Source organism: Ochlerotatus camptorhynchus, unplaced genomic scaffold, assembly GCF_037179485.1.
Source record: "Ochlerotatus camptorhynchus isolate MF236.1 unplaced genomic scaffold, CSIRO-AGI_Acam_v1.1 ptg000389l, whole genome shotgun sequence".
NCBI lineage: Eukaryota > Metazoa > Arthropoda > Insecta > Diptera > Culicidae > Ochlerotatus > Ochlerotatus camptorhynchus.
The window spans coordinates 397861-425243 of NW_027040876.1; the positions used below are offsets into that span (position 1 = coordinate 397861).

General features: G+C 38.8%; 1 protein-coding gene across 3 annotated transcripts in view; it reads left to right on the top strand.

The window, feature by feature from the left end:
• alpha-Man-Ia (alpha-Mannosidase class I a) overlaps positions 1-27383 on the top strand; it is a 122031-nt gene that overhangs the window by 68438 nt on the left and 26210 nt on the right. The window contains exon 2 of one of the 3 annotated variants that reach the window (XM_065233096.1): positions 11053-11637. The exons of 1 other annotated variant lie outside the window; for it this stretch is intronic. In XM_065233096.1, the coding sequence (XP_065089168.1) occupies positions 11221-11637 (417 nt within the window). In that variant the 5' untranslated portion in view covers positions 11053-11220. Of the gene's footprint in view, positions 1-11041; positions 11638-27383 lie in introns of those variants that run through there. One more of the 3 variants, XM_065233098.1, reaches the window with a different exon arrangement.

A 27383-nucleotide genomic window follows, 5' to 3' on the forward strand; every position in this document is an offset into this window, starting at 1 on the left:
TTGCTTTGGTTATTATTAAATTGTACTCGGACGCGTTTGCGGCCACGGGCCACTGTTTACACTCTAGACAAAGGCGACTTTTGGGCTGACTCAGAAAATACCATTTTTAAGCTAAGGTTCCGAGCGAAGACGTAGTTTGGGAAAGCGTCGTTGATATTTTTGCAACGAATGCCGGCTAGCACCAGCTATCGGTATTGTTACAGAAGTTGGATGGCAGCAAGCTAGTTGCTTTCTACACAGCCAGTCTAAAGCGGGCACCACACGAGCAAAAGTATTGTCAATTTATATTGATGCCAATATTAATGACGAAAATATTGATGCACATGTTGAGGTATTGGTAGGTTCGACTTGAAATATGCTTCGACGGCCATTTTCTTAATACCTACTTTTTTCCATATGGGACGGATATGCGATTATAGGCAGTATAGCAATATGTAGATGGGGCCTAATCCCTCGGCATATTTTGTCAGGCAAGTTGTTGTTTGTCTCGTCGGTCGGAATATTACAAATTAAGTTAGGAGTCAGCAAAAGATTGGCGTGAAAATATTGACGGAAATATTGACAAAACCTCTGTCGTGGTCGTGCGGGGTGCACTTAAGAGCGCATATATTCGAGAAGAAACTAGTTTGTCCGGATTTGTCTCTTTTACCTGGCTCCAGTGTCGGGTTTTCCAATGGGAATAAATTATTCCATTGATTTGAATGTTATTCACAAGATCATTCCAATTTAAAGGTTACTCGTATTGCACCGTTTGTGGGAGGAGGAAGGCGAAAAAACTCGTGAAAGCCAATTTCAATGGAAAAAAACCTCGACTATTTAGTGTTGAGTGGTGTTATACTGGAATATATTCTACAAGATATAATCTGCCAAAATGGCCGAGTGGTTGGTTTTTGCTATACGAGTAACCTGTAATTCAGATGGATCTTGGTTATTCATATAGAAATTTGTTCGATTGCTTATGCAAATTATATGCATCATTCTAAAATGGTAGTTCGCTTTTGGGACATTTCCTACCATGAAACTCGCGAAAAATCTAAATATAGCTTTAATTGGAAAATTCCCAAAAAAACATAAACCCAAATGGCTATTTTACCATTCCTGAAGATACAGAATACCGGATTTTATAGATGATATATTTCTTTTTTTTTTGTGTATACAAATCCCAACGACGTGACAGACGACAACGACCTCCTTTCCATCTATTTCCATAGATAATCGAATTTGGAGTCTCGCGATGATAGCTTATCCGAGCAAAGCTAGAGATCAAATTGAAATCGAAATGTGCTGTTATATTTTGAATCCTGAAGTTGATCTAATTTTGGTTGACTTAACGGCAATACAGCAGACATGAGAGCAAATGTTTACACTGTTGAAATCAATTTGATTACTGATGTTGCATTCATAATATTTAACTGAATACGGGCCTGGCGTAAATTAAACAATAATCGTTAGTTCAATTTTCAACAAAACGTTAACAGCAGAACTTGAAGTTAAGCTGCTTTCATTAAAAAAAAACTGAAGGCACAATATACAATCAGACTTATTTCGCAAACTTTAATATCGATTTGCTTTCATTTTGTTAACCGACTTTGCGCGGGTAGTCAGTTGAAAGGCCTCTTAGTTCGCTGTAATATATTGTAACGGAATGAATCTTTGCGTAGCCAAAATTATTTGTTAATAATTCTCTTCAAAACAAGTTGCATTTGGTCGGAAACTTTGTCAGGTTTTTGAATTATTAATGAAACTTGTGGCTCAATACATGGTTCCGGAATTATTCCAGGTTGGCTCGGCATTCGGCTCGATATTTTGTCTATTTTACCTAATTGATGAAAATGGTTGCAGCGCTTACTGGCCATCAGATGTCACTACTGTTGTTTATGGCGACATATATCGGAAATTAAAAAAAAAAACTGTTTTCCGTTAGTTGCTAACAAGGCACAGTGCAGGCAACCAATCTAGAAATCCCTTTCACAGACTTCAAAATAGAGTACCTGACACTGCAAAACATGTCTGGTACCTCTATGTAGTCCCTCCTTTTTAGCATTCTAAAAAAAAGCTTGTTAAGCCCCGCCCCAATCAGAGATAAAAGGCGTTCGATCCTGTTAGGGGTGGGGCTTAGGAACTTTTTTTTATTGAGAATGCATTTAAGATAAGACATAATCAACAATAGTACGCCACAATACTCGGTTTGCGGCTGCCGCTCTGTATCCTCGGTCATGCCTAATGTTCGCTAGATCACGCTCTACCTGGTCCGCCCATCGTGCTCTCTGCGCTCCACGCCTTCTTGTGCCAACCGGATCACAAACTTTGCAGGGTTGTTGTCCGGCATTCTTGCAACATGTCCTACCCACCGTATCCTTCCGACTTTGACCACCTTCTGGATGCTGGGTTCGCCGTATAGTGCAGCGAGCTCGTGGTTCATTCTTCGCCGCCACTCACCCTCCTACCGCCGAAGATCGTCCTTAGCACACGTCGCTCGAAAACTCCGAGTGCTTGCAGGTCCTCCTCGAGCATAGTCCATGTCTCGTGTCCATAGAGGACCACCGGTCTTATTAGCGTTCTGTACATGGTACATTTGGTGCGGGGGTGAATCTTTTTTGACCGTAGTTTCTTCTGGAGCCCGTAGTAGGCACGACTTCCACTGATGATGCGCCTTCGTATTTCACGACTCACATTGTTGTCAGACGTCAGTAAAGATCCAAGGTAAACGAATTCCTCCACTACCTCGAAAGTATTCCCGTCTATCGTGACATTACTTCCTAGACGAATCCTGTCATGTTCGGTTCCGCCTACTAGCATGTACTTTGTTTTTGACGCACTCACCACCAGTCCAACCTTTTGCTACTTCGTGTTTCAGGTGGGTGTATAGTTCTGCCACTGTTCCAAATGTTCTTGCGATAATGTCCATGTCGTCCGCAAAGCACACAAATTGACCCGATTTCGTGAAAATCGTACCCCGGCTGTTGAGCCCGGCTCGTCGCATTACACCTTCTAGAGCGATGTTCAAGAGTAGGCATGAGAGTCCGTCACCTTGTCGCAATCCCCGGCGAGATTCGAATGAACTAGATAGTTCACCCGAAACCCTTACGCAGTTGTGCACACCGTCCATCGTTGCTTTGGTCAGTCTGATCATGATTTTCCATAGCTCTGTGCGGTCGATACTGTCGTATGCCGCCTTACAATCGATGAACAAATGATGCGTTGGGACCTGGTATTCACGGCATTTCTGGACGATTTGCCGTACGGTGAAGATCTGGTCCGTTGTCGATCGGCCGTCGATGAAGCCGGCTTGATAACTTCCCCCGAACTCGGTCATTTTAGGTGATAGACGACGGAAGATGATCTGGGATAGCACTTTGTAGCTCTGAAGTTCTCACATTCCAAATGGTCGCCTTTCTTGTGAATGGGGCAGATTACCCCCTCCTTCCACTCCTCCGGTAGCTGTTCTGTTTCCCAGATCCTGACTATCATTCGGAGCAGACAGGTGGCCAACTTTTCTGGGCCCATCTTGATGAGTTCGGCTGCGATACGTTCCTTACCAGCTGCTTTGTTGTTTTTGAGCTGCTGAATGGCATCCTTAACTTCCCTCAGCGTGGGAGTTGGGTCAGTTCCGTCCTCTGCTGCACTGACGTAGTCGTTTCCTCCATTGTGCTGGTCTCCCGTGCCTACGTTCTCCTCGCCATTCAGGTGCGCATCGATGTGCTGCTTCCATCTTTCAATCACCTCACGTCCGCCCGTCAAGAGGCTCCTTATCCTTGCACATTGTGGATCGCGGCACGAAGCCGTTGCGGGATGCGTTGAGCTTCTGGTAGTACTTCCATGTTTCTTGGGAACGGCACAGCACTTCAACACTTCTTGGGAACGGCACAGCATTTCCTCGCACTCCGCTTCTTCCAGGCGGCGTTTTTTCTCCCAAAAGATGCGGGTGTGCTGCTGTCGGGTTCCATGCTGCAGCATTACCGCCCGCGCTGCGTTATTCTCCTCCAAAATTGCTCTGCACTCCTCGTCGAACCATTCATTCCGTCGACTTCTTTCCACGTACCCGATGGTGCTCTCGGCTGCGTCAGTGATTTTTACTGTACTCCAGCAGTCCTCTTGCTACGCTGCCTCGAGATTCTGCGCGTATGCTAGTGTCAGGTACGCTATTTAGAAATCTTTGAAAGGGGTTTCTAGGTTTATTGAACCAACGTACTGTGCCCTGTTAGCAACTAACGGAAAACAGTTTTCAGGGGGACTTCAGATGTGAATCTAAATGCATAACAAATAAGGGTACCGAAGATTTTGTTAGTGCCAGGAACTCTATTCTGAAGTCTGTGAGAGGGAAAACACACATCGTGTGACATCAAAATACAGAGATAGTTGAGAGATTGAGCTCGTGAGAGAGAGAGAATTGTGTGAGCGACAAAATAGCTTACTCTCTTGGTAGTAAGGCATCTGTAAAAAGCATGGGAGTGACCTGTTTTAATTGATTTTACAGTCAATTAACATCTATTTTAAGATAAAATTTGTACCAGAACGTAGATATTTACTATCTCTAAGTACTTTGACACGCGAATTCCTGATTACTACTTGTAATTATTGAGCAGTTCCGCACCAAATGATGATTCGGAAAAACTCGATCTTCTCCGATTTGTTCAAAACATTGCGTAATTGTTTGTTATGGGCAATGATTCAGATTTTTGCTGAAATTCGATCAATTTGGATCTTGTAAAATTATTAGTTCTATTCTAATATGACCCTGAGGTTGATCAGACTTACAATTTAATTATTGGCACCATGCAACACACAATACCCGGTAGACCAGTAGGCAATTTTATTTTAAAATAAAATTCACCTGACTGAAGTGGGAACTAAATCCTAACATCGTGGTACTCACACACAGTTTACCTAAACTACTGGTCACTCCCCTATTCGCATGACCATTACGAATAATTTTATGCCAAAGAATAATTTTATTCTATAACTAAAATGAAAGTCTGAAAGCGTCATTTTGGAAGTCTCAGGATCTTGAAATGATTCTAAATTCTGGAATTTATATTTTTCCTGGGTCCCAGATCATGAAGTTTTTTGTTAGTCTGAAATTACTTGGAACTCTTCACAGGATAGCTTCGTCCTTTTTTCAGAGTTCCATTTGAATCATCCTAGAATTCAATCGTACTTCTTTGCTGGAGTCCCCTAAAATAATCTTGCTAATACTCAAACTTTTTCAGTAACATTCTAATAATTCTTAGCATTAGCTTTGTAATCTCTTATAAATCACTCTCCAATTCATAAATTATCTCAAACTGGTAATAATTCCCAAGAATTGGCATAATTCTGCCTCCATTTTTCTCTATGAAATTCCCTTAGAATATTTCTAATAACTTCCTTGGTACACTCTTCAGAATGACCGTCACACTCTTCTCAGACTTATCCGATAATTTCTTTTAAACTGCTTTGTAGGTAAGGTCAGAATTGTTTTGAAATCCTCTTCAGTCTTTCCTAACTTCTCAAGTACGTTTCCAAAAGGCTTTGAAAGTCTCCCAGAAATTGCCAGATGTTCTTTTCGCATAATTCGGTTTAAATTTCTTAAAATTTCATTAAAATTAATCTCCATAGGAACATTGGACAGAATTCCATTCAAAGTATTCTCATGATTCGCACTAGCATACTCCTTAAGTTTCATTTTAAGAATTTTCTATGATGTCTTTTCCGAATTCTATTTCCTTTCTTAACAAAATCTCCAGGCAATTGTCATCAGAGTTTTAAAAGGCAATTGACACCGTCTTCAACCGGAGGTTGCAGAGACTGAATACTTAACACTAGACAACGGACAACACACCACACCCTGTAGACCAGTAGGGAAATATTCAGGGTTGCGAAAAGTTCCACTGGCTGGAGCGGGAATCGAACCCTCACATCGGGGCACTCACAATACGCCTGAACGAAGGGTGACGCCGCACGACCACGAATCCCACAAAGATGGATGGAATCATATTCAGAATTAACTTGAAATCCTCCTTTGGTTTCACAAGGAATTCGCCTCACACTTCACTGTGAACTATTTGCAGAATTACCTTAAAATTCTTAAATTACATCAAAGTGATAAGGTAACTCAATATTCACAAGTACTTTAAAAAATGCTAAAAATTATCAGATGCCTTCAAAATTCCCCCCTTATGAATTATCCTCAAAAATCTCACGAACATACTTCACAGTCCTGATGGTTGTCTAGATTCAAAGGGCTTGTTAATTTTCCAAAGCTCAATTTATTGTTTTCAATCCTGAACAGTAAGCGGCATCGGTGGTGTTGTGGTAAGCGTGATTGCCTCTCACCCTCAAAAGGCTTGGGTTCAATCCCAGTCGGCGCCTGAGGCATGGTCTCCGGTCCATGGTACTAGTACGGTAAACAATTCAAGGAAAAAATCCTGAAAAGTTTTCGATTTCTCTAAATTCCAAAATTATGAAAATTCCTCCATATTGAAAGTTTGATTTTTATAAATCCAGGATTCCAAAAAAAAAAATCGTTAGAAAATGTCTCAATTTTCATGATGCTGCAACCCATTAACATGCAACCATGTTGTAACAATTCCATGCTTTTTTTATGTTTTGATTAGGAAATCAATTGGGGCCTCATAGCCTAGTCAATAAAGGCACGGTATTACCATAGCAGGAGGTGGCGGGTTCGATTCCCGGTCCGCTCGAGGGAATCTTTCGTGTTGGAAATTTTCTCGACTTCCCTGGGCATGAAATATCATTGTGCCACACAATATACAAATTCATGCATTGGTATTGGCATCAAAAGCTCTCAATTAATAACTGTGGAAGTGCATTTAGAACTAGAACACTATGTGCTAATATGCACTAAGCAATAAGCTTGAAATGCGAAGAAGAAGAAGAAGGAAATCAATTGCAGTGATATTTTTAAAGATGTTTAAAAAATCTGGAAATATACGTGATCTGTCTGTGTATCTAGAAAGACGACTAAAAATCTGGAAAATCCAGATAAATCTGGAATACTGGCAACGCTGTATCCAAGACACGACCGTAGATTTGACGTAGGATTACGTGCTCGGTATCAATATTCGGCGACTGTGTTAGGGAAACCTCTTTTTCCCATCACGGAAACGCCTCGTTTTCTGATGACAAAATTGCGCATTTTCGTGCACAAAACGCGGAGAATTTTCGGTTTATTCAATAGATCAAAAAGCGTTGGAGGAATTTCTTGCTAAAATTTTCCAATTGCGACATATTCGAGATTGTTTTGCTTTTTTCTAGCGTCGTGGAGAAAATCTTACCTTAATTCGAAGTGTTTCCGGTTAATTGACAAGGTCATCTCAATACTGTTACGCATTTGACCACAAACTTTTGGTTGATGGGTACATAATCAAAGAGCTTTGGGGGTGATGTGGCTGGTATCAAGGCAAGCGAACGTTCAATGAAAATTAACTCTTAAACAACAATTATTTATGGTGTATTATGAATATTGCTGAGCTACTAGGCTGTTCAACACGGATGAGGCTGGCGAGCTGTATTTTGTTTGGAACGAGGGTGACGCGCTTGGCATAGATGGCCCACAGCGGCTCGCGACGAGCAACTGAATCCGATCAGTAGCGGTGCGGCTTCTTCCTCCTTCTTCGGTGAATCGAGGGCTCTTGAGGACAGCCTTGATAGCTAGCTGCTAGTTTAACACAACGCGCCGAAAGCACTGCTGCTGCTGCTGATTACGACCGGGCACCCGCACTCACGGTGATTGAATAAGCACCGTTCGGCGAGACCGGATGGAGTTCGATTTTGAGATCTGTGTTAGTGAAAGTGCTTTTTGCAGGCAATCTGTGATAATTTTGATCATCATTGCAACAGTTTGACATTTGTGTAATTTTCAATAGTGACCGATTGAAAATTGATAAAGTGTTCATTTTAGCAGATTCGTGGAGATATTTCCAATCGATTGGATTGTTTATAATTAAAATCCATCCGCTATTGACAAAGTTATAAGTGGTCAAAACCTGACCACATTTCGTATCGCGGTTGATTTTGGTTAAAATAAAACAACAAAGTTAAAGCCGAAAAATCGATTTAAGGGGGTTTTCATAAATAATGCTTCATATCTCAATAAAATTTGCATGCTAGCAAATTTGCGTCTTCAACAAAGTTTATGGAAATGATGAGTTCTGCAATTTGGTTGAACATTTCAATATCTTAAATCTTTAGTAAAAAAGTTATAATTTTCAAGTGGTGTCCCAATGAGTATAACTTATGATGTGCCAAATTTAAACTAAAAACTTCTCTCAAGACATCAAATTGAATAAACTTCATCTTGGAGTTCTCCTCAGCATGTACTAAGTATTCTCCTGAAATTCCCATGGAATTACCATAGGAATTCCTTTTTAATTATGTTCAGAATTCCGATTGATTCGTTGAAATGCTCATCATAATTTCCTTGGAACTCTCTTTTGAATTTTCTAAAAATTATCACCGGAATATCCTTGGAATACTCCTCAGAATTCTTAAGAAATTTTCCTCAAAATTTAGTTGGAGCTATCATCGGAATTCAGAATTCAATTCCCTTGGAATTTTCCTTGGAATTACCTATTTTTTTCGTTAAATCTCTTTTCGAATACTTCTTAGAAGAATTATTGTCAGTATTATTATTTTTTTAAAATGAAAACCTAAAATAAAATTAATTGAATTGTAATTCGTTCTATGCAACCTATTTTTATTGGGATTTGGATGTTAATAATATTCAAGTTAATTCGCATTTCAAATGAAAGAAAAAGAATGTTTCAAAAAAGCTAGGCCGCTTTTATTCAATAGAATCTCATAATGTATAAATTATTATGATCGCTAAATACTCAAAATTTATACTACCCAGAACATAAATAACTACGAATGAAAATAGATTGTCTCTTTTTTAAGGATACAAACGATACTCCCTTAGCTCAGTCGGTAAAGGCGCAGCTACGAAGGAAGTCCATGCTGGAGGCGGTTGGGTTCGATTCCCGGTCTGGTCTATTAATTTTTCGGGTTGGAAAATTTCTTGAATTCCTACAGGCATAGAAAGCTCTCAATTAAAATTTGGAAGTGCTTCAAAGAACACTATGTTGAGAGCAGGAAAAATGCTAATACGCTATAAGCAATAAGCTTGAAATACCAAGTAGTAGTAATACAAATCTATACAGAGCTGGAAAAAGGGCCTAACTGCTTTGATCGATTCTCTTCATCGACTTTCTCTTTTGATAACCACGGCTATGCAAACAGTTTTCGTGCTATTGTTGTTGCAGCTGAGTTATTAACGAAAGAGAAAGTCGATAAACAAAATCGATCAAAGCAGATAGGCCCTTTTTCCAGCTATGTATAGAAATGGTATTTTTAAGCGATGAAAAAGTTTTTTACTTGTCGCGAATTTCTTTTGAGGAATCACGGATTTCGATAACAGCAGGCCAAAAAGGAGAAAGCAAACGATGAACAGATCAATGCTAATTTGACCTTTTGAAATGTTCGTCCAAATTTGCTTTTTACACCGCCAAAATGAAGATCAATTTCTCCCGGTCGGACCCAAATCTGATCGAATCTCGTGGTACGAACACAAGGCGAACGGCTGAAAGTCTCGATAATGAAGAAACTTCACTAATCTAGGGTAAACGCTCCTATATTTTCCACTGGCTATGTGATTTATTTTATGAGTGTAGGTTCCTATACACAGAAAAAAAATCTGAATTTTAACTGTCACACATCTCCTTTCGTTTAGTTTTGACCTAGAGTTGGCATAAACATCGAAATTGCTTACAAGCTTGTATGCAATAATAAATATTTATGCTATATTACGCTTACATTTACATGAAATATCATGTAAAATTTCGCCAAACCTAGCGTTAATAACGTGTTCGCTACGTCATACGGCGTAGGTGCTAATGGAGTCTCCATAAGTAACTATAGCAACCTAACGCTTCCAACGTACCGCAACTATAGGAGCGTTTACCCTCAACAAACCGCAGGCATAAAGTCATTTGCATCCATTAACATTTGATACGACACGGGCTGGCATCGAATGGGCTTGGTGCTGCCGCTGGCTGAGCTATTTTTTATTAGATAGAGCTCCAATAAACTAGTATTCACAGCGGCGCCAGTGATGTAGTAGTAAGCGTGATTACCTCTCACCCCAGCAGGCCTGGGTTCAATCCCAGTCGGCGCCGCCGGGATGTTCTGAGGCATAACGTCTCTGATCACGAAAGGAAGTAAAGTCGTTGGTCCCCGGTTCATGAGTTGATGGGTTGATAGGTAGGGTTCAGGTGTCGGAGAGCTGCCTCCCTGGCGTCGGTAGCATTGGTGCTCAGCACGGAAAACAGGATCGACGGAAAACAAATCAAGGAAAAAAACTAGTATTCATGTTATGGGCTGTTTCGATTGTTATGTAATGAGGTACGATCGCCGAGACTTTAGGAAATTTTGAAACGATACAGATACTCGTCGGTCGGTCGGTGCAGTTGAATAACATGCGGACCAGCATTTTTATGCAATCGATTGTTTTGTTATTCTGGGGGGGGGAAGCTTCTGAGAATGCTATTACCGCTTCGTAATCACCCTAGTCCATTAGTCAAACCTTTTGCGTCGACAGTTGGTCAGCCCAGCAGTTACCGATATCGGCAATAAACAAACAGTAGTGAACTCAAATATGCATTTTCCTTACAAAATGGTTACTACGGAGAATTATTGAAAAACGACGAAGTTCGTCTTTTATAGCAAGTTTATAGCAAGAGCGTCTTAAGTGTGATTTAATAAGTATTATTCAAAATGCTCTAGGAAACACAACAGGTGAATGAACATATGATTTATCAGAGATATCTCATGCTAAAATGTTGCTGTAAAACGATCAAACATTCTACGAACGCATATCCGCTAATCACATTTGTATGGAAAATGGAAAGTGACGGTAGAGAAAGTACAGTTTAAAAGCTGACAGTGTGTACCAACCTCCAGGTTCAAACGGAACCTCCAAACACCCTGTCCTCTAGTGGATGTGAATCTCTGAAAGTGTTGCATCTAAAATCCAATTCAACCTTACCAACCTAGCTACCGGATGTTCAATCTCACGCTTTTTGTGCATTCAGTGAATGTGTAATAACAGAAGAGAGAGAGAGCGAGAGCGAGAGAGGGACGCCGAATTGAATCAACAAATCGAATAACAAAGCAAACAAAAAAGAACAGTGGTCACGCGTAGCGCGAGTGAGTGAGTAAAACATGGCACCGGCCTTGAGTGGGGTCGCGACGGCAGTTTTTGTGGTGGCCGTTACCGGTGTGACGCTGGTCGTTCACAGGCGATCCAACGAGGATCGAGCCGCCGACCGGTATCGGACATACGAAGATTATACCAAGTTCAATCGGTTCGCCGGCGGGGGTGAAGGCGGTGCGGCGGATAATTTGATTGTTGACGTCGACGAGTACAACAAGAACGGTGCTCCGATCTACAGCTATCAGCACTGGTCCCGATTGGATGTGGATTATGAAGACGAGGAGGAGTACAGTTGGCGAAGTCCGGCGTTCCAAAATTCCAGCTATGTACCGACGTACAATCGGTCGTCAGCTGGTGAGTGGTTCCGGATTGAGGACGGCGAAGGAAGCGGGATGGACCAGGAGAAGCGGGACAGGGTTAAGCAGGTATGACTCGAACGGCATTTGTACAATGGAATAGATTGGCTACCTTGACAGAACGCACGATCATGAACACGATCGGGGCGGTGTCTCTAATACGTTATTCATTTTGATTGACTAATAATGCTTGTCGGTGGACGAGTTTTACCTTCCATGCGTGTAGAGTTGTTGCTTCGCGGTGACCCGATTAAAAATTATCATTAAACTTTATCTATTCGCGTGGGTTCAAGGCCTCGGCATTGAGGTTATGTTATTAAATTGGAATTTTTCTAAAATGACTCCAATTCCAACCTTGCACTGGACCTTGATTTCGCCTATCATTATTGTTGGGCTTAGAAATAATTTGTGAGCTCTAACACACGTTTCAACAATTTTGAAATCGCCTTTCTACAACTGGCCAAATTTGGTTAAAAATCAGACAATCAATTGAAGCAATATGAGTATGAGTTCTAATTTTGCCCAACGATGATTTTTTTTTGTTAAATCTGAGATCTCGACAGTAGCGCCATATTTGATATTTTAAACTTTTCGGTGTCTGAAATATCGACAAGTTCAAGAATGTGACGACAAATTTCTCAGTCCGAGATTTGAATTTTATCCAGTGGATCTCTTTGTTTTCTAAATAAATTTTCAAGTTCCATATATCATTTGGTTCAAATACCTACCATCGCAAAAATTACATGTTACCAAGAGAAATTGCTAAATTCCAGGACTCTTAAAAACTTTTATAATGTCGGCCTTCACATACTACACAGCAAAAAAATAATTTTGATATCACATCAAAGTGGATGCACTACAATCATGTCGAAAATTTCATGTAATTTTTATGACCACATAAATAAACAAATGCAGTAAAAGTAGCGTAATGTCATGTTCATGCATTGTATTAATGATAATTTTGTCCTTTTTAGCAAGTAATATTACACCATATTTTCGACATGATTGTAGTGCATCCACTTTGACGTGATATCAAAATTATTTTTTTGCTGTGTACTTTATTTAAATTATGGAACATAATTTGACAATATGATGCAATTTTGGAGTACCTATCCCATTTTACCATAGCTATATTTATGAAACTGATATAACTATGATGGGCAACCAGAGAAAAACCGGGAATTAAATTTTCATGAATTTTTAAGTAATTTGGCATTCTTCACCCTTCGTCTGTTCCAAAAAAAAAATTGTCATATTTCACACACTTAGTTTTTTCTACCGAGCTCGACTGTGCAAATCTCGGCAAAATAAGTTTTACTGAGATCTCAGCAAAAGTGACATTTGATTGCAGAGTCTCGTTAATGTTTAGCTGAATCTCAGCAAACAAATGAAATGTTTGCTGAGATCTCAGTAAAAAATGTGTTGCCGAGAATTGCACAGCCGAGCTCGGTAGAAAAAATTAAGTGTGCACTCAAGGTTCAACGGATTTTTGAAATTTCAAATATTTTGTAAAGTAACATTTAGTGGAATTTCAGTTTAAATTCTCAAAGTTTATTTTAGGGGGTGAATCTCTCGGAGGGAGGATTACTTGTAAAAATATACCCCTCATGTGGCATATTTGGATGTTAGAGATGTTTATATCACGAGATCCCAACCAAATGGGATGTTGCTTCGTTCTGCAAAGATATTCGGGAATACAAGGTCCTCAAAACTATGGATAGTTTACGACAGAATATACTTACTAGATGGCACTAAAACGAAAATGATCAAGTTGCGCCATCTTAAATACAAATTATTTAAATTTATCCTAAGGTCAAATGTTTGGTTTATAATTCACCCATCAGGCAGCGCTAGTATTACATTAATTTTGAATTGTTTGCTCTAACTTAGCATATGGACTAGATATAAGGTTTCCGTCTTGGGTAAAGTAGTTCAAATGGACAAGACCTACCCAAAGGTAATTAGTTCAGTTCAGAAATCACTCAACAGGCGGGGCTAGTGTGACATTAATTTCGTATTGTTTGCCCTAATTTCTTGACTAGATTGAAGGTTTCCATCTTCAGTAAAGTTGTTCAGATCGATAATACTTATCCAAAGGTAAAGAGTTTAGTTCAGAATTCACTCACTAGGCAGCGCCAGTGTGACATTAATTGTTAATAGTTTATCCTAACTTAGCATATGGACTAGATAGAAGGTTTCCGTCTGGGGTAAAGTTGTTCAGATGGACACGACTTATTCTAATATAAAGAGTTTAGTTCAGAATTCACTCACAAGGCAGCGCTAGTGTGACACATCTCTAGCATCCAAATACGCCGCTTGAGCGGTATATTTCTACAATGAACCCTCAGACCCGAGAGATCCGCCCCTCAAAAAAAAATCTGATAATTTAAACAGAAATTTAACTACATTTATAGTGCAAATTATTTGAATTTGTTAGAAATCCATTTAAATTTCGTTAAGATATGGCAATTTTAATTTGGGGTCAAATTGACCCCAGTAGCGTACAGACAACGTATGTTTTTCAATAAAATGTTTGCAAAAATATATGCATTTATACAATATATTTAAAATTAAAACACTTATTTTCACTTTTTTCTGTAATTCCATATAACACGAAAACAGTAGGCTGTGGAGTTTTGACTTCTTGCAAAGAGTTGTTTATTTTATCAAGGTTAACAACTTTGCCTTAGTCGCCAAGTCTTCAAAACGCCATTAAAATGCATTAAAAAAAAGTTATAGAAAAAAATACATGCTCCACTAAAATGACGAAGTCTCAAAAACACCAAAATATACCTCTCTCAAATTTCGATATTTTTTTTATCGAGTATTGCTTTTTTTTGCTGAAAATGTCAGGTTGCGATTTTTTGCGCTTTAGAAGATATCAAAGTTCAAAAATTGTTGTTTTTTTCGATTTTTCAATAATATTTTAAAATTTGAAGCTTAAACCAGTATGTTTCTTCACAAAAGTTATTTATTTAATGCATTTGCATAAGAAAAAATTAACATTATATGGTTGTCAGCAAAAAAAACCGAAACAGTAAGAAAAAAAACCATATTTTCGACATTTTTTCTTTAACTCCATATAACTCAGAACCAGTAGGCTGTGGAAATTTTACGTCTTCAAAAGAGTTGTTTATTTTGTCAAGGCAAACAACTTTGCCGAAAACATCAAGTCTCCCAAACGTCAGAGAAAGAAGTTCGATTGTGGTGCCATCTTTTCGGAAGAGTTTTGAACTATTTGTTTATGTCAATAGATGGTCCTTATCATGATGAGAAACTTTACCCAAGACACCAAGTCGCGGAAATGCTTCGTTTCGGAGTTATTAATTTTGCTTCGCTAGATTGCATTTCTGGCCCAGTGTGCAATGCGTTACTAAAGCTATTTTAGCAACCTCCACCATAACGCAGTAACCGCACTGGGGGTTGCTATTCAAGTGCTGGAAATAACAATCTGTCTCTCGGTGAACAGCGGGTTGACAAATATAGCAGCACGATAGCAACCGGCCCAAGCGTTGCTATCTATGAAATGTTTGTTTTGTTTTTCATTTGAACAATGTGATATATGCATGAATTTGGATTTGGGACAAAAATGTAGACCCAACGAACCAAAGCATTCATCTGGAAGACCCGGAACATCCATAAATGTGGAAAATTAGAAAAAAAGGATCTGGATTTTTAAATCAACTTGTTGTTATGCTGCATGAATGAAATTGGATTTGAAACCAGTATGTGCACTCTGGTGGCCACATTAATGGATTTGGATATGAAGATTTTGAACATCCACAGAGGTAGACAATTCGCGTAAAAATCCTAGTTTTATTTGGACTTCCGTGAGGTTTTGAATCGTTCCTGAAGTTCATAAATGTTTCTATTGTTCCGGAAAATTTAATCATATTTATAAAATTTCCTGAGGACTGATATTCATAAGATTTCCTGAAATTCTTGAAATATCCCATAATTTCTTTGAATTCCTTGAAATATCCTGCAATTTTCCTTAAATAAATGAAACTGATATGAAAATCTCTAATAATCTACGAAGTTCCGAGAACTTCCCAAAATATAATGAAACTACCAAAAAAATCTCTGAAGGTCTCTAGAAGTTCTTGAAGATTTCTGAACGCGATTGTCTTAAACATAATCTAACCGTTGCTGAAGTTCCTGTATTTTTTGCAGTTCTTTAAACTGCATTGAAAACCATGGAAGTCCCACATTTTCCTGATGATCATGTAACATCTTTTATGTTTCTGAAATTTAAATAAAGGTCTTGGTACTTGGATGAAGTTTTGGAAATTCGCTGAGTTTCATGGAACATCTAAAAAATTCTTCAATATCCTTGTAATTAGTTGAACTGTTCTTAGTTTCTCTGATCAGTCATTCTACTCTCGAAGCATTCCTGAAGTAGTCTCAATTCTTTAGACGTTCTTGGTATTACCCTGAACTAAATAGAACTGTCAAAAAAATTCTCGAAATTTTTCTGATGTTTATGGAATTGACCGGAATTTATCGGACCTTATCCATACAAATATTCGAACTTCCCTGAAAGTCTGGAATTTCTTTAATGTCGCGAAGTTATGAAGTTATTAAAAGTGCCGTTAACCCGTAAAAGCCCGGGACAAACTTTTTATTTTCAAAAATTTGTATCTCAGAGATGCCATGGCCGATTAAAATGACTTTTTTTTAACATCATTCCGGTGAGTGGTTCTTACATTTCTTGGGTGGTACTCCCCCCCATGACCCTCCCTCTTTTCTATATATTCAAGAATGTGTTGGCACGGGGGTTTTTTTTTTCAATCTTTATCATATATCTTACATATCATTGCGGCAACATATAGATTTTTTTCGTGAAACTCCTGGAAATGATAGAGAACATTCATAAGACCACATGGCTACCATGGAACAGGTTCCGGATGTTCCGGATTATGGTTCCAAATGGTCAAATTTATTGCCTGTCATAACAATATCAAGCAACATATTAAATCACATCTACTCGACGAAATATGACCAATGGCACTCAAAACGACGTCCACAGAGCCATATGACCACCGTAAAATCGGTTCCGGATATTCCGGATTATGGTTCTGTATGGTCAAATTTGATATCGCTCATAACCATACCAAGCGACATATCAAATCACATCTACTCGATGAAATATGACCAATGGCACTTGAAACGACGTCCACAGAGCTATATGGCCACCGTAAAACCGGTCCAGATATTCCGGATTATGGTTCCACATGGTCAAATTTGAAATCTCTCATAATTATATCAAGCGACATATCAAATCACATCTACTCGATGAAATATGACCAACGGCACTCAAAACGACGTCCACAGAGCCATATGGCAACCGTTAAATCGGTTCCGGATATTCCAGATTATAGTTCTGTATGGTCAAATTTTATATCGCTCATAACCATACCAAACGACATATCAAATCAAATCTACTCGACGAAATATGACCAATGGCACTCAAAAAAAAAACTATAGAGCCATAGGGCCACCGTGGAACCGGTTCCAGATATTCCGAATCATGGTTCCGTATGATCGAATTTTATATCTCACACAACCATATCAAGCGACATATCAAATCACATCTACTCGATGAAATATGACCAATGGCACTCCAAACAACAGCTATAGAGCCATAGGGCCACTGTGAAACCGGTTCAAGATATACAGAAAAATAAATAGAGCTATTTTGATAACTTAGAATAGGTTTCCGATGATCCAGGTAATGGATTTATTTTCTTTAATTTCATGATTAATCATTATCATATCATACGATAAATCATCAAAGCATATGTACTCGACGAAATATTTATCACCAATGTCAAATAAAAAAAAAACATAAAATCATATGAACGGCTCCAGATATTTGGATGCAGGCAAATCCGTTGTCTATCAATTTTTGGTTCTAAGATTTCAAATATTTGGCATCAAATTTACAAGGAGACATAAGTAAGACTATTTTTATCCTTGATTTTGTTTTCCGTGCTTAGCACCAATGCTACCGACTCCAGAGACGCAGCTCGCTGGCCCTACATATCGACCCATTAACTCATGAACCGGGGACCAACGGCTTTACTTCCCTTCCGAAGGAAGGCGTGATCAGAGATGTTATACCTCAGAATATCCCGGTAGCGCCGACTGGGATTGAACCCAGGAGGTATTTTTTGTATATATTTTTCGATTTTTTAATTCTAAACCTACGCTATATACATGGCCGTGTATGCAGTTCAAAATCAATTACACCTGCTTTCATCGGTAAAAATCAATACCGATGGGAGGTAACTTCTAGCGAAAGTGCATTCGTTGGTGGTGAATTTCATCTACTCAATATTGGGCCAGCGAGTCATTGTAAAAACATGAAAACTCCACGGTATGTTTTCGAAGCGTTCTTTACAGCCGAAATTATTGAAGAGGTGGTTTATTGTACAAATGGCTATGGCGTACAAAGGTTCTCAGAAAGCTGGAAACCTGTAACAAGAAACGAAATGCTAGGATTTATTGCCATCTTGATTGCGACCGGTCGAAATAAACAGAACCATGTCAGTTTGGATCAACTATGGTAATCAGATAAAGTTTGGCGGATTGAGTTCTACCGACTGGTAATGAGTAAAAATCGATTCAAGCAAATCTATATCGGCCTACTGTTTGACGATCGGTCCACTCGTCCTCAGCGGTTCCAAGTTAGCAATGACAAACTTGAACCAATTCGATCGGTGTTCGACAAGTTTGATGTCAGGTGTCAAGATAATTACGTCGCTCCCAAAAATTTGACCGTAGACGAACGACTGTGCCTTTTCAGAGGTAAGTAAGGATTTAAATTAAAATATTGCTTAAGAGTATGAAAGAAAATGTAGTTTGTATTTAATTCTTTGACACAAGAGTTTATAAGCAACGTTTGCGGATTGTATAAGCAATAGGGTAAGTGTGCCAATTATGGCACAAGTTCTTCAGTTTTTGGCCCTAGCGTCTAACTTAAATTTAAAATAAATTGTCTTGGCTTTATTTGCATAGATATACGAAAAAATCTATATTCTAATCGTGCATCTAAATAAATTTGGTAAAGAATGAATAAAAACAAAATAAAGGTAGGGCCAATTAGAGGACCACTAGGACCAAAAACAAGCTCACTTACCCTAGTTCTCATGGCCAGATCTGCTTTCCTTGATATATGTATAAAACGAGTTCACGATTTGATAAAAACGGCTTTAGATTTCTTCCACAGGACACTGCCAATTCCGCGTTTATATAAAATCGAAACTCGGCCAATATGGGATCAAAATATGGGTTTGTTATTCAATTCAAGGATAGTTACTAAACTTGAAAGTATATACGGGCAAGGTGAATAATATGCCCGAAAAAAATCAAGCTATGCGAGTGGTCACTGATCTCGTCTCTTCATATTTGAATGAATGGAGGGAGGTAAAGGCAGATAATTTATTCTCATCCATAGACCTCGTCAACTACCTGTGGCATAACAGCACTTACAATACAGGAACAGTCAGATCAAACAAACCCTTCATTCCACCAGAATTTCTAATTCAATCATTCAAGGATTCAGCACATTTATGACATTGACGTTATATTTTGAACGCAAGAGAAAGAAGCCCATCGTCTTGATGACTAAAAAAAGCATCCAAAAAACAGATCCACGAATTGAAAAACCGGATGTTGTGAAATATTACAATCATGCCAAGGGTGGTGTCGATGTAGGAGATCAAAGAACGAGAAATACAACCGATGCAAGGAGAAGTCCAGTGTGGATCAAAAAAATTTTTTTTTGAAATTATTGACATTGGATGCCTGAATGCATACATGATTTTCATAGAGCTGTACCCAAATTGGGAAAATTCAAATCCCAGCCGACATTACGAATTTTGGCGAATTCTTTCAGAAGAACTGTCGATAGAACAAATGGAGAACCGATTGGAAGCTGGTCACCTTCCACAAGACGTAAGTGATGGAATTCGGGATCAATTGAAACGGTTTTGAGTATCTTAGGCAGTTTATATAATTGCATCGTCTTTCTTATGTATCTTTGTAAATTTTAAACCAAATATTTTAAATATTAGAAAAAAAAATTGATAGACAACGGATTTGCCTGCATCCACTTCGGATAAACTTAAAAACTCAAATCTCAAGCATAAGTTAATTCACCTATGAGTTTTGCCTTGCAATCACCAATGAAGTTCAAAAATTAATTGCTTTATATTTTGGAGTTATTCATAGTTAGTACTGTTATCTTTTTTTACATTTCATACAATTGGTAATTTGTATCTACAGTACCAGATGATCGTCCTCGTGCTTTCGTGGGTCTCTAAACAGTGCTGTTATTCTCTCTGGGAGGCTCCTTAATGAATGATATATGAGGATGATTTTCCAAACACTGACCATAATGTTGAACATATAGTTTTTGTTATTGTTGTGTTAGTGTCATTGGTCATATTTCGTCGAGTAGATGTGATTTGATATGTCGCTTGATATGGTTGAGTGAGATATAAAATTCTATCATACGGAACCATAATTCGGAATATCTGGAACCAGTTCCACGGTGGCCCTATGGCTCTATAGTTGTTTTTTCGAGTGCCATTGGTCATATTTCGTCGAATAGATGTGATTTGATATGTCGTTTGGTATGGTTATGAGCGATATAAAATTTGACCATACAGAACTATAATCCGGAATATCCGGAACCGGTTTTACGGTTGCCATATGGCTCTGTGGACGTCGTTTTGAGTGCCGTTGGTCATATTTCATCGAGTAGATGTGATTTGTTATGTCGCTTGATATAATTATGAAAGATTTCAAATTTGACCATGTGGAACCATAATCCGGAATATCTGGACCGGTTTTACGGTCGCCATATAGCTCTGTGGACGTCGTTTTGAGTGCCATTGGTCATATTTCGTCGAGTAGATGTGATTTGATATGTCGCTTGGTATGGTTATGAGCGATATCAAATTTGACCATACAGAACCATAATCCGGAATATCCGGAACCGATTTTACGGTGGTCATATGGCTCTGTGGACGTCGTTTTGAGTGCCATTGGTCATATTTCGTCGAGTAGATGTGATTTAATATGTTGCTTGATATTGTTATGACAGGCAATAAATTTGACCATTTAGAACCATAATCCGGAACATCCGGAACCGGTTCCATGGTAGCCATGTGGTCTTATGAATGTTCTCTATCATTTCCAGGAGTTTCACGAAAAAAATCTATATGTTGCCGCAATGATATGTAAGATATATGATAAAGATTGAAAAAAATACCCCCGTGCCAACACATTCTTGAATATATAGAAAAGAGGGAGGGTCATGGGGGGGAGTACCACCCAAGAAATGTAAGAACCACTCACCGGAATGATGTAAAAAAAAAAGTCATTTTAATCGGCCATGGCATCTCTGAGATACAAATTTTTGAAAATAAAAAGTTTGTCCCGGGCTTTTACGGGTTAATATCTCTAAAATTCCCTTCTAGTCTAACTTCTTTGAGGTACTTGGAAGTTCTTTAAAATGTCAATTTTCCTCAAGTTATCTCCACATTTCTGAAACTATTTTGACTTCTTGAAAGTTCTCTGGATATCCCTGAATTTCTCAAATTGTCTTAAAAGTTCCTGCAGTTTCCTGAAGTTTTTGGAACCACTTTGAAAATCCTGAAGTTCACCAAAATTTCCAGAAGTTTTCGGAACTTACCTTTTGTTCCCACAGTTTGCCTATAAAACTTCCTGAAATTCTCAGTACTTCGTTTCATTCCTCAGACTCTCCTGAAGATCGCTATTGTTTCCAGAAGTTTACGGATCTTTCCTTATGTTCTCCTAATGATGTTCCAGGAATTGTTCAGAAATTAATGGAACTGCCCAGAAGATTTTTTAACTTCCCTTTAAACATGGATCTTTTATAAGATGAGCATACGAAGATCGATATTTCGATCATTTTAACGAATTGACAACTTTTATGGATGTTCCGGATCTCCCAGAGGACAGTTTCGTGACCCCCAGTGTGCGCATGTTGGTCCCAGAATCAAATTTCTATCATGTAGCATCACAACAAGTGATTTATTAAAATCACTGGGCTATTCGGATCTTCCGGAGGACCATTTCTTAAGTACCTGGGTCTGTAGTTGGATCTTAACCTTCAATTTTCAGTCTTCGTGGTTAGGTATATCAATATTGCTGAAAAAAAAACAATCACGAAACTCTATCAATTTCAGTTCGAAATTCGACGATAAGTTTAGCAACTATCGGTGCGAAATTCGAAAACGTAAATTCACAATCGTGATAGCAACGACCGGTGCGTAAACATGTTGCTAACTAAAATAGCAATGGTTTAAGTTGTCAACATAGCAGTCCGATCGGGAATAATGACGTCACTGCAGTGATCGTCTAGCAGTAAGCGATCGATAATTATAATTTTATTAGGAATATATAGTCGGCTCTGACTCGCCCTCCCCTTGGCTAGTTTTTAAGCTGGACGTTGGTGGGCGCACCTAATCTTATGCTTCATAGTGGAGCGTTGGAGACGGTTGGTTTAGGTCCGGCATCGTTGGCTTATGCCGCGGCAGAATGGCGTCATGAGCATGCGATGAGGATTACTGAGCTTCCCCTCTCTGATGAACCATTGCATGAGAGAACCAAAGTTCTAGCCTGAATTGATAGTATCACACTTGTTACTCCTTTATTTGAAAGCCGCATTGTAGTACGCTTACGTATAGGCACTGACGTTGGGTGCGATACTGGCGGGTTTTTCCGCAAATCACTCTTATTTTAATTATTTTTACGCAGATAGATATATTTGGGTTTGCAAGGGAATTACACTATTGAAATATTTCAGAAAGTGCCCAACGGTGCTCCTTCTATTTGCGTGACAAGCTTTCATTGTTGTTTTCACCATTTTTGTACATGGTATTGTAACTAATCTTATATGTGCTTCATTTTGATTTGGGATAAGTGTTTGAACTATGACTCGGGATTTCCACTGTGGCGTGCTTCTATTGTGACATGTTCATACGTAATTTTGTGGGACGACATAGTGGAAACGTGTGAGTGTAGTTGGAGCATATACCTTATATAATTTAAAAATCAGCTATGAAACTAATTTCAAAGTGAAGCATTTTCGTCACTTGAAGGTGTCACCTGGGTCGATCTAAGATATAATAAATATAGATCAAACTCAAAATTACTTGAAACACGTTAAATTTTAGATTACATAGCAGTTTAGGTACTTAATAAAGCATGAGTTATGATTGATTAGGTAAATTAGAGATCTCAATTATTTATTAAATTAGACTAATGAGATATCATAATTATCAAACGAACTTAAATAAGAAAATTTAGACAGCCTAATAACATTAAGTAGATTAACAAAAGAGTTAGGATGCGGGGGCTCCGCTTAGGGAGGCAACTAGCCTTTAAAGCAACTGGCAACTAGCCTTTTCATATATTGTCTGCTTATTTTGATGGTTGCTTTAAAATATCAATTTGGTAAAGGGTGATACGGTCAAAATTTGGTCAAGGGAAAACGCGTGTAAATCGGTGAAATCGTTTATTTAAAAAATCAAATTAAATTTCTTTTTAAAGTTCAATTAGTATAAAATTCAGGAAAAATATTCAGTTAGGCTTCCACTTTTCCAAATCCGAATTGCCGGGCCTTACGCTTGACCCCTGCCATCAGATTTTGTACAGCCACCTTGTCCACCTTCTTCGCCGCAGAAAGCCAGTTTGCCTTGAACTGCTGCTCGCCCTTAGCAGTTTTTTTGGTCTTCTTTAGGTTCCGCTTGACAATAGCCCAGTATTTCTCAATTGGGCGGAGCTCTGGCGTGTTGGGAGGGTTCTTGTCCTTGGGAACCACCTGCACGTTGTTGGCGGCGTACCACTCCATGGCCTTTTTACCGTAATGGCAAGATGCCAAATCCGGCCAAAACAGTACGGAACAACCGTGTTTCTTCAGGAAAGGCAGCAGACGTTTATTCAAACACTCTTTCACGTAAATTTCTTGGTTGACAGTCCCGGAAGCTATGAAAATGCTGCTTTTCTTTCAAGCCACAGGTACAGATGGCTTGCCAAACCAGATATTTCTTTGCGAACTTTGACAGTTTCATGTGCTTGAAAACATCTGCTACCTTTCCCCTTCCTTTTGCCGTATAAAACTCCTGTCCCGGAAGCTGCTTGTAGTCGGCTTTGACGTAGGTTTCGTCGTCCATTACCACGGAGTCAAACTTCGTCAGCATCGTCGTGTACAGCCTCCGGGATCGCGCTTTGGCCGTCGTATTTTGTTTATCATCGCGATTTGGAGTCACTACCATCTTGTAAGTCGATAGTCCGGCTCGTTTTTTGGCTCGATGCACGGTTGTAGACGATACACCCAGCTTATTTGCGGCATCTCGGAGAGAGAGGTTAGGGTTTCGCTTGAAACTACCGGCAACTCTCTTTGTCGTCTCAGCGGCTTCCGGTTTTCGATTTCCCTCCGATCAAGACTTCCTGGCTGTCGACAAACGTTCCCCAAACACTTTAATTACATTTGTAACGGTTGATTTGGTAACTTTTAGCGATTTTGCCAACTTTGCGTGCGAGTAGCTCGGATTTTCGCGATGCGCGAGCAAAATTTTGATACGCTGCTCTTCTTGCTTGGACGGCATTTTGACAACTGAAGAGTGAATTCCAAAATCAAAATAGGAGCAACATTCTACACACACACACCTTCAAAATGAGGGGTGTTCAGGTTTTTTAAATGCAAAATTGAAAGAAATACGTCAAGTTGATATTGACCAAATTTTGACCGTATCACCCTTTATATATGTGAAAGGATGAATCAGTGGGAGATGGATTTTCGGTTTCTTTACATTTTGCATCACAAATCTAGTACTATGTGTAATTTCCTCAAAACCCCCCAATAATCGACCTCTTCAATCCCTTCCTTTTTCCCATGGCGTTTAAGTGGTCCGCATAGACTATTCAGCCATTACCCTTCCTTTATCCTCGGCTTTGGATTGACTTGCGCTCCTATTGCCCCACCAAACACTGCAAAATGAAAATGAAAATGAATATATAGTCGGCTCTGACTCGAAAGGAAGGATAGGCAAAGTAAATCGACAATGGTTTTTAATATATTACGTGTGATGTAAATAGACTTATTTTAAATACAGTAAGGACCCGATTTTGTCAGCCCCCCTTTTTTTAATGTTCTACGAAGCCCATGCGCTTAGTGATCATATTGCACCACAGAATATCTTAAACATCCATCTTAAAGATGAATGAGAAAGATTTGGAATTACGGTTATGAGAAATTAATGAAAAATTAAAGTCTGATGCGCGGAGAGGCTGACAAAATGGGGTCATTACTGTATTTGAATAAATTATATATTAGTGTTTTATGAACTAGGACATGGAAATATATGTGATGTGTGATTGAATGGACGGATGTGCTGTGTTTGTAAAGCAATTGGTTGGAAAGAACTCCAAAACGAATGTTGTTACCCCCCGGATCTTCCACCCTTTGAACTGCCAACACTGGTAATACGCCGTGGAAGTACACCCTCGGAATTTTTTTGTTTGTTGTTCCGCTTTTTTGTTTGCTGTTCCGGTTCTTCGTTCGCAAATTTTGTTCGTTGTTTACACGTGAAATATCAATTGGATGCATACTGAATCAGTACTTTTGGCATATTAACACAATATAATTCGTAGTTCTGGTGCAAGGCGTAACAACTAGATGCATCATAGAGTTGAAAGTTGGAAATATGCCATGTAAGAAGAAACGTTTTTGATGATTTGAAGTGATATTTTCTTCTACTTTTTCGTGTTTATCGAGTAGTTTGTGAACTGTTCTCTCTATATGTGGCAAAATATGGTTTGTTTACATTTTGGCTCTTCCGCCCCTTTCAAATGTTGGTTTAGAATTGTCTCTCAAAAACGGTCTATATAGATAAGGAATAGTCCCTTAGGTGTACGAGAAAGGCAAAAATTAAAAATGTCAACAGCAAACAAGATTCTAGTGAATGTTTTGTTTGATTTCAAAGAATATCAAAACTGAATCTTTTCTGTAATTTCTAAATTGATAAATTAACAAAAATCGTAGAACATCAATTTTTGCATTCAATCAAAGTGTTTTGTTACTTCATACATAGGTTTTAACATTTTCATAGTTGCGAAAAAATGCTATACTAAAAGCAACTTGAAGCTTTGGTGCGATAATTTATTAGCTAGAGAAAGTTCTTTAGAGGATAGATTGATGGTCCGTTAGAGTACGGCAGTGTGAACATTGAACAGCAGTTGAAATTAAGCGAAGAGCTATTAACGCGACAATACTAATCAAATGAGCACTCCTTTATCTAGCTCACTTGATGGGTGAGGGGATGTGAGCGTGAGGTATTTTCTCGAATCCACAGGCACAAAAAGAGTGCCCGTTTGACTTGCTGTAGAATATCCCTACGTTGTCGAAAGCGTTTCTAGGTTACAACTCTACTTTACCCAACTATTGTTTGCTTCCTTCGTCATGACCAACATAATTATCTCATAGAGAAGCAATTTAATCAACTTTTGGTTAAATGTTTGAACTTTTTTCTTGGTTAAAATGTTTGTAGAAAACGAGTCTACGCAAGGATTACACAACCAAATCAGTCAAAATTTTAGGACAGTGATCAGAGTAGTGATTAGCATCCATATTTTTCACGCCAACGCCACGAGTTCAAGTGTCATCCAAGTCACTAGTGACCCAAGAGTTTTAAAGAGATTATAATAATAAAAAAAAACATTTTGGCTTCTAACCTAATCTAATCTAACACCAACACAGCATGTTCTTGAAAGCATCCTGGAAAATGATATATATATCTACATCCTTTTTTCTTGTCTATTTGATATATGTTTCACATCGAAGATGCGTCACACATATCAAAACGGCTACTGTGCAGCATTTAAGGGGCAAGATTATTCAGAAACATCAGAATCCAATAAATGGATGAAACGTGGATATCTCGTTCCGATTTTGGTAATTATATGATTGGCTGGTCGTTGGAAGCATCAAAGCTAGAAAGGTTAAGTGATGCTCCATTTTCTTCTGACGGTTGGAGCATGAGCACTAACTCTTGTCCTAGTCTTTTATGACTTATGGCTACAGCGCCATTACTCGTTTTCTGAAAAGTGAAGATGGAAAGGAAAAGGAGAAGGACAAAGGGAAAAGGATTATGTGAAATCTTTGAACATTAACAATATTTTTGATTTGAAATATACAATATAGAAATGCATAACGGCGGTGGTCACTACCCGAGTCTTATCACTATTATCAAGTCATAAAAAGTAACAAGGACCAAAATGTGATCCTTTGATAACTGGAAAATCCTGATTCCCCAGTTTGAAGCTGTCACGGGTTCGGTTCGGGTTCGGTGGTAGATCTTACACCAGTAACGCACCACAAAAAGGTGATCTCCCAACGTTACAGGTTTGAAAAAAACAAAAAATTGCAAAATAGAACGAACTCACCAAGTTTAACCAATTGAACCTGAAGGCTGCTTGACATGTGATGTAGAAGTTCAAATTGAGATTTGAGATAAAAAAAAATGTTCGGATGTACGCAGTCGATTTTTGATGTGCATTGGCATGCCTTTTCGTGGCCAATAGTCAGGTCAACGCTGCGACTCAACGAACGATGGAACTAATGATGGGACACCTCGTGGAGGTTCTATTTGGCTTCGAAACAGCTTCTCGGCGGCATATATTAGAGACCTAGAATGAGGAACGAGAAATTGTCCCTTGGGCCTGGTTTTGGCCAGATCAGCAACCGATTATACATTTGAAAAAACATGTTGGCTTTAAGG